This window comes from Belonocnema kinseyi, chromosome 5 (assembly GCF_010883055.1).
Source record: "Belonocnema kinseyi isolate 2016_QV_RU_SX_M_011 chromosome 5, B_treatae_v1, whole genome shotgun sequence".
NCBI classification, from domain to species: domain Eukaryota; kingdom Metazoa; phylum Arthropoda; class Insecta; order Hymenoptera; family Cynipidae; genus Belonocnema; species Belonocnema kinseyi.
In genome coordinates, this window is record NC_046661.1 from 28,001,327 (window position 1) to 28,010,681 (window position 9,355).

Here is a 9,355-nt window from a genome sequence, read left to right on the forward strand (position 1 = left end):
TAACATTCCCATTTTTTTAATAAGTATCTTGTCCAAGGAAAAAAAAGTATTGTTGTACCACTTTTTGTTTCAACCGATTATCACCGATATTCTAGTTTCATTATTATATATGCCTTTCTACTTATAATATACCTATTGTTACTTCATATATTTATCACAAAATTCACATCTGAAAATAATTGCGACAATCAACCCCGATCTCTTCATTCATTTTTCATTAATGAGAAGACAATACAGTTAAACGATTTTTGTCATAAACATGTAGGCTTTTATCTACTTGACCTTATTATATTAAAGATCTGTGTAAAGATCTGAAACAGTTTGTTGTTCAAATAGTTCTGATTGCAAAGCATTAAGGAACATTGGTACACTGTGTTGAATTTTCAAGTATCGCTCAATTAGATTAGACAAACTTGTAGAGTATGCTGTCTCCAAAAGATTCACGCCGCTGTTGTCAATCTGGAAAAATAAAAAGTCGTTCGGCGATTCAGCATACTGACTTGATAATTTATACATTCCTTCTTTTGTTCGGTCGACTCTCCACGCAAAAAGTTGGTAACAGGCCTGACGAAATTCTTGTGATGAGGCTTTAAATGCATCCTTTAAACGTGCGATTTTGATGTCATGCGTTTGTTTTAACTCAGTGATTTCTGTAAAGAATAAAAATATTTTATATACCAAAGTTACCAATATTTTACACTATTCTTTAAAAAAAATTGCAACTGAAGTTTAAACTATTATTATCTTTTGACACATTTCAATTTTATCAATGTAAACATCAAAAATTGATCACAAATTTTATTTTCAAACTTTCAAAAAACAATGTTAGTAACAACGCATGCGAAATGAACAATTTTCAATAAAAGCCTTAAGAAATGAAAGATAATAACAATCTTAAATGTTTTAGACAGTATTTTCAAATAAAATATTTGAAATTTATACTTTTTATAATTTGAAGACAGTAGCCTTCGCGACTAAATAAGAACAAAATCAACTTAGACAATCTGCAAATTAAAAAAATTACCAATTTTATCCTTTCAAACTGAAAATAAAGAATAAGCACAAGGACAACAAACTATGCAAAGTGCCACCGAAAATTGAACGTTTTTGGTGAAAACCATATAAATTGGTCTCAATATGTTTGTTCTGTTAGTTTATGTAAATTAGGTTTCATTTTGGAAAGTTATTATAACTAGCTTATCAGAAAAATGCACAAACGATATGAGATATCGAATCTAAGCAAGCAATCCTAATTTCGTTCAGATTCCTGGTTAGTTTTCATTTTTTTAAAGTTTGAAAATCTTGTAACTGTTTCAATTTTGGTTTCAATTTATTGCAAAAATTTTCCAATTCATTTTCCTATTCTCCATATTTCTCCAACGAGAAATTTTTAATTTTTCATTCTTTTGAGCTGTTGTTGAATGTTTGGCTTTGTGAAAATTTTATTTTGGAAAAAGCTAAATTTAGAAAAACGTTGTATAATTTCATACAAATATTACTTATATTGTAAAATAATTACACAGAATTTTTAAGAAAAAAAATTAAGAATGTAAGACTAAGAACAAAATATCTTTGTTGGTATTTATGAAGAGCGTCATTAAATTTCATTGAACTCATTGGTTGCTTAACTATCTCAATGGTCATTACAAAAATGTGTAACTTTGTTATGAAATTATGTCCTCTCCACCCCCCATCAATGCTTTTTCAATAATAATTGTATGTAACTCTATCGCCAAATATTCAGTTTTATGGTTTAAACCAGAGTATCCACAATCCGCAGGTGCAGTGTGATCCAGGATCGCTCGGTCTTTTTCAACAGCTACCAATTTTTTTCGACCAAAAACTAAGAGGAAATGTATGACTCCACGAAAAAAAAGTTCCAGTTGGAAGGGCTCGGAGAACCCTTTTTTCTGGTATAACTTGACAGACTTTGAAATACAAAGTATTTTATTTAAAGTATTTGAACTATGCAATTGCCGATAATTATTCACAAATAAATGTTTTCGATATTATAATTGCTTAATAATTTAAAAAATGCTAATAATCATAAAAATAAATTGTTAAAAATTAATTCAAAGCGTTCAAAATTTCAGAGTTTTTTTCAAGTTGAGAATCTGTAAAAAATTATTTCAGTATAAAATGTCGAAAATAGAAAAAAATTAGAAACTTTAATAATTGATCACTTAAAATTCAAAGGATTTGAAATTGCATTATCGCTTTTGAATGAAAATAATTTTTCATTCAATACTACTTTAAACTACATTGAATGCTTCTAAGTCAAAGCTGCGTAAACTGTAGAATTAAAAATTTTTATTGCATTAAAAAAAATTAATTTTTCGTAATTTTTACTGCTCGAAACGTACAATTTAAAAATTATAAACCTTTAATATTAAATTATTCGAAAAAAACTTTAAAATAAATAGTAATCTTTAATTTTTAATAGAAAAGTTTTGAAAAGTGCTATCGCAACTGAAGGGACAAAATTCTTTGCATTGGTATTAACAAATTGTGAAAATTGTAATTTATTTTTTGTATATCTGTTAGATTTAATAATTTAATCAATTATTTAAGCCCATTTAACAATTTTTTTAACTTTGAATATTGACAAATTTGTTATTATGGATTTTTAAATTATGATTTTAATATTAGGTGAGAGAAACCCAAAGACGCGTGAAGTTCTTGCTACTTTTTAATATTTTACAATACTTTATTGTGATATAATTTTGTGTTCATTAACATAAAAATTTTTAGGGAATTTAAATTGTGAATATAAAAAATTACAATTGCATTGAATATTTTATTTGAAAATATTAAAGTAACGAAAACTAAACATTCATTATTTTATTTCATAATTTTCAATTTTAGCGTGAAGTTTCGTATAGAAATAAGGGTCTCGAGTTTAAGGGTTCCCAGCGGCTCAAATCAGGTAAAGGGTTTTGACAGTTCTGGGTCGAAACTGAGTAGATCCGACCTATTGGCCTGGGATCGCTAATAAATACAGGATCAACCTTTGAAGACCCTTGGTTTAAGCTATCATTTTCATCAACGATTTGATTCTCGAGAAATTATTTAAAACTACAAACCTTGGACATGAAGAGAAGACATCCCGACGTTTCCTGAATTCCCACATGCGAATTTCGCACGTAATTCTTCGACTTCGCGCAGAAGAGATTTCTGTTTTTCTTCTGCCTGTTGTTCAGCAATGGCTTTTGGATTCATTCGAAAGTGCAAAACTCGCGAGTTACAATTAAAGTCGCCTTTTAAGGCTCGGTGCTCCAGTTCACCCTTTAGCTTTTCAACTTCGGCTTGTAGCTTTTTATAATCTTTATTGTGTTTTTCACTATGAATGACTTCCAAATCAGATTCTAGTTTCCCTACCAATTCCCTAAAAAAGTAAGGATTATTATCAATTAAACAGACCTTTAAAATTTGAAAGGTACCGCTCAGTGTTCACGTTAGAGAATGCCAGAAAATCTAGGAGGGAATATTTATAAGCCCGCTAATCTTATATGTATTAATTTAATCACGAAACAAGTTAATTTAAAAGTCTTTGAGTAAATGCATTGAATAAGAAAATGTTCGTGTTTGATAATAAGCTTGAAATAATTTTAAAATTGTAAGCCTTAAAATATAATTACATATACAGCAGAAGATTAAGCATTTAAAGTTAATAATTAACCATTTTTATCGAATTGAAAAGTTATTGTAGAAAAATATTTATATTCATTTGCTTGCAAGTAAAGCAAAATTATTTCTTGGCAAAGTAAAACACAGCGAATAAGTAAAGCATTAAAAATAGAAAGGTTGCAATTATAATCTTTTTGAATTGATCAGTTTTAAAATTTAACTCGCAAAAATTTCTAATTGTTTAACTGAAATGATTAACATTGAAACCTTTTAAACTATGAGCCACAAAGAGGCGGAATTTTGAATTTGAATCGTTTGGAAATGACAAATTTGAAGCTTATGCGTTACAAGTTTAAACGTTTTGAGACTGGGCTTTACATAGACAGTCAGGTGGACTCAAAGAATCGCCCATAATACGGAGGACAACAAACTTCTTACGTTTATTAAATCAAGCCACAGTTTTGTAAGGAACAATGTGCTTCAAAGGGGTATTTGAGTAGGTTTATATAAGGTTTTTGTGGTCGCTGATTACGAATAAATTGTTAGATTTTTAAAATTCAAGATGACTGATCCAACATAGCGCACCAATTTTTGTTAAATTAATGCTGATTGTAGTACAAAATAGCCACTGAATGCATACCCGTCATCAGATTTCAAAAATTCAAAATGGTGTATCCACAAAGGTAGCTTAAATAAAGTAATTAAATGCTAGTGCCTGTGGATATTTCTATTCTGTGAATAGAATCATAATTTGCGAGCCTGTGATTTTCTTAAATGGATTAATTCTATGGAATCTTAACTCTCAGAACTAAGATTTTACGTTTAAATAATGTATACAAATATCAATTGAGCCATTAAACTAGTTTTGAGATTTTTGTTATACTTGTTGTAACTGATTAATTATATAACCCATACTTTATTAATTATTTTAATACTTTTTAAAAGTGATGGTAAAGAAGAAAATGTATTGGTTTGCCGCGATTCGCACTTGTTTTAGTTCATATATTTTTATTTATACATCAGTTCTGAGCTGGTTATATTACATTCAGAACGGTAACGAGAATGAGAATATTACCGAGAATATAATAGAAAATATGCATTTTTCGTTAACCTAGAACGATTTTTAAATATTGAAAACATATTTTAAGTATATAATAAGCGTCTGCTCCAGTATTTGAAATGAAAAAATCTTTTTCAAGAAAGTATTGCTATTAATCGTGCCAGATGAATCTGAATACATATTATAGGTTATGTCGGCGCTGAACCTGCTGAACCTGTAATACCTAAATGTATTCAAAATCTTATCTTTTTAAAATATGCACAGAACATGAATCACCTTTTGAGCATGTGATTTTTAATAAAAGTTCAAATTTAGAAATTTCAACCGAATTTCAAACTCAAACTGTCGAATGATATCACTGCTTAAATAATATTTTTGCAGTAAAATATTTTGAATTTACCAGCATCAAAGGCAACACGGTGCGCTTGATGTTTGGTATTGATGGTGGAGGTGGATTTTTTAATAATTGAATGACGATTCTATCCACTGGAGATGAAAGATTAAAACAGATTTTCCGGCAGAATAACGATCAAAGTGTGGCTGCAAAACTTTTTCAAGATTCTGGGGTAAAAAGCTTTTGATACTTGCCTTAGCTCAAAATAGCCAAGAAAATTACTGAAATGTTTGTAAAATGTTGTCTGCGATTAAAAGAAATGATTTTCTTGGAATTATAGCAACCGACATAAAATTAGCAAACATTTTGATGGGAATCATGTCTTCTAGTAGAGCGTATCCTTGCATATGGTGCAATGTTTCAAAAGATGACTTTTAAGAGCTTGGAACAATGATACGCACAGGCAATATCAAGAAAAATTATGTTGATTGACGTAATGCAGGAGCACGGAATGAATGTGCGAAAGAATACGTAAATTGCATTCATTCACCGCTTTTTGACTGTGATTCATCAGAAACATCTGTTCCTGAAGTGATTCTACCTTCTGAACTCCATCTTATGTTAGGAGTAGTTAATGGCTTGTTCAATCGAATGTTAATAGAATGCGAATCAACAACTATAAATTGGGCCAAATTGTGTAACGTGGAACGCGATGTGACGCACGGAGGATCGAATTTCAATAGTAATTCGTGTAAAAAACTGTTGAAGAAATTAGATGATTTACGCGCACAATTTCGAATTGCATGCAGATGTTGTACATGCATGTTTTGGTATAGATTTAAAACCGGACTATGAAAAACGTATTGATAAATTAAAAGTTAGCTACATGAATTTAGAGATTTCCGTTACACAGAAAGTTCATGCCGTACTTATCATGTTAAAGAATTTTGTAAATAAAATAAGTCAGGCTTAGGGACAGACAGTGAACAGGCAATGGAATCAGTGCACTTTGATTTCAAATAAGTGTGAAAAACAACAAAGGGCGTGTCAATTATTCAGAGTATGAAAAACACCTGTTACGAGATGCCTGTTAATTTAACGATCTTCATATTCAGTTTGAAAAAATATTACAATAACGCTTTTTTAAATAAATTATTTTATGTTTAATGTACCTTTTACTATATCGAAAATTTTACTTTCTCAGTGTAATAATACTAATAAATTGAATTTTACATCTAGTAACTTTGTGAATGATCTTTTTCACTACTTCCACATCTTAGAAAAGGACTTTTTTTAATAAGATGGAATTAATCTCTTGAGCTGTTGGTACACGGATTTACGTATGTTAAATGGCGTGATAAACTCTATTAAAAATCGTTTCAATATAATAACTAGAACTGAAATGGAAAAAGCCATGAATAATTACAAATAATTGGCACATACGTTGGATGACGTAACTATCTGCGTTTTCTAGGGATGCCAAAATCTGATGACGGGTATGTAATCAGCGACCCCAAAAATCTTCATCTACTAATTATCATCACAATCAGCATTAATCTCACCAAATCAGTCCGCCATATTGGATCCGCTATCTTGAATTTTAAAAATATAACAATTTATTCGTAATCAATGACCCCAAAACCCCTATATAACCTACTCTAATAGAAGTTCAGCTACTAGAAAAATGCGAACTTCAAATGTTTCAAACGCAAACAGCCAGTTTGGCAAATTTATATACTAAAATCGATTTTTTTCAAAAAGGTCCCGGTCGCTGATTTTGGTTTTTAGCATAAAATACTGCTCACTTGCCTGGGAATCAAATACATCAAAAAACCCCCATGTTGGCAGACTATCGATTAAGACCACTTTCAAGCACACCGCGAAGGTTCTCAAGAGATGAACCCCTTTATTTTCTTGTGTTAGTGTTATATGAAATGCATTAATACGTGTCTTCGATACTGTGATTTTTCCTATAAGATTAATATGTGGAGAAAACTGGAATCTATGAAAAATACATTTAAATCTAAAAAGATAAACTTTTTAATTGTATAATTATAAATTATATAAATGATCAATTTATTATAATTATAAACTTTTTCAATTTGAAGAAATTCCCAAATTTTCATTATAACATTATAATAATCCTATAATTGAAGCCTCGGCTGAAATAACGTTGTATCGACACGTATTTTATCGAAAATCAAAACACTGAATTGGGAAAGAAATGTAAAAATAGTCGAAAATTAAATTTATTAGAATGGCACACAGGAAAGAATAAAAAGACTAGAGAGGTTGGAGTAAAACGTCTAGAACCGGTAATATCAAATATAATATTTAAAAGTAATAAAATAAATAAATGAGTGATAAATAACACAGCCATACAAAAAAAAAGTGTGCGGATTTGGTAACAAGACGCACGTGTTCCTATGGATTTTGGGGCGCTGAATTCAAATTTGGTATCAAAAATCACCCATCACGTCATGGTTCAGCCATAACCTCAAAAAATGACGAAAAATCATGCACTGAGGCAAATAAATTTCAAAGTAATGCCAGTGAAGCAAATTTTCATTTCAAAAACATATCGACAACTGTGAAGGATCAACCCTTGCCTGATATAAACTTATTTAACAAAACTTTACCCAACAGAACCTGACCTCACCTAACCTGAATTAACAGAAATTTATTGAACTACACGTAAAGCTCTGGAGGCATATTTTCCCAGTAGCAAATGTGTGCTACATCGAATGGGTCAACTCGAGCCTAACCAATAAATAAATCTAACCTAACCTCACGAAACACAATTAAACTGATTGTGTTGTCCCGTTGTGTTTGCGGTACCGTTTCATTTAGCTTCGGCTTAACCTAGATAGAGGTTTAACCTATCCTAACCTAACAAAACCTGACCTAACCTAACTTCACGTAACACAATTAAACTCATTGTGTTGTCCCGTTGTGTTTGCGGTACCGTTTCATTTAGCTTCGGCTTAACCTACATAGAGGTTTAACCTATCCTAACCTAACAAAGCCTGACCTAACCTAAACGAATGAAATTTAACCACACGTGTAGCTATGTAAGCGTACGGTTCTCAGTCTTAAATGTGTGCTATTATATTTAATAGGTTAACTCGATCTTAACCTATAAATGAATCTAAGTTAACAGAACCTAACAAAATTTTGCTTAACGCAACAAAACTTAACTTAAGTGTTCCCGTTGCAGCACAATAAAATTCATTTCATTGTACTACAGGTGGTTACAAATTTAGACGCACATTACTCATTGGAAGAAACTTAGAACTACAAGTAGAATTGACCCCATTTCAATTAACCTGACAATGTTTGTATCAATTAAAATGTAGAACTGTAACTTAAACATGCAAATGAATAAGAGTTTTATTCAACAAATTTTTTTCTCTGCTTTTCTTAGACTTATGGGATATATGTATTCTATCTTTCGTATTTACATTTTATCTTGCTTTTTATCGTAATTAAATTGATTTATAGACCTACTTCAGTCTATTTTCTGCCTGCTATAACGTGTCCTTTTTTCTTCGAAGGAACGAGGCAAAGGGTTATGCTTACGTTTAAGACCTACATTCCTTTCCCTTTTCAACGTCCAGCAAAAATCAGCCATCATGACCTCGTCGCATCTACCCTGATATCGCTGTTCCATCACTTTTATGTCTTAATGAAAACGTTCCCCTTGTTCTTCGCTGAAATCACCAACATTTTCTGGAAACTTATCCAGGTAGGAATCTATAAAGTGAAGTTTTAAAGTCATCAAGCAGCCTAACTTTTTGTAGTTTCTTGTCATTTTCGCAACAATATTCTCATAGTCTGGACTTTTTTTGTTACCGAGGAAATTTACGTTTACTGCTTTAAAAATTTCCCAAGCATCAATTTCAATTTTCGTCATGTGGCTCACGAAATTAGTATCTCTTATCAATATTCGAATCTGTGGTCCATCAAAGACTCTTTCTTTCCATTTATCGTCTGAAACATTGATATACATCCTAATGTATAAAAAGGGGAGAGCTGTGAAACTTTGAGCTGCATTGTAATACATTTTTTCACCTGTGTCTGCCATGACGGCATGAACGCCGTTTACCCAGGGACTCAGCCAATGTGGATCCGTTTCCCACCGTTACCACGTAGAGGTGCCCTGGTTACAGACAGACGAATAATGCTAGCAACAAACGGTTACGAAACTCCAGACATTTGCTGATATTAATGTAAAAATATGAAAGTACGCAAGAACAGGGTTGCCAGCGTAATCGGTTAGGTTAGGTCAGGTTTTGTTAGGTTAGGATAGGTTAAACCTCTATGTAGGTTAAGCC

General features: G+C 31.2%; 1 protein-coding gene across 1 annotated transcript in view; it reads right to left on the reverse strand.

Annotated features, from left to right (window-relative positions):
- LOC117173575 (mitotic spindle assembly checkpoint protein MAD1-like) overlaps positions 1-9,355 on the reverse strand; it is a 63,027-nt gene continuing 53,672 nt past the window's right edge. The window contains exons 6-7 of the mRNA XM_033362217.1: positions 3,084-3,385; positions 1-650 (exon numbers count right to left, since the gene is read on the reverse strand). Of these exons, the coding sequence (XP_033218108.1) occupies positions 292-650; positions 3,084-3,385 (661 nt within the window). The 3' untranslated portion in view covers positions 1-291. The remainder of the gene's footprint in view (positions 651-3,083; positions 3,386-9,355) is intronic.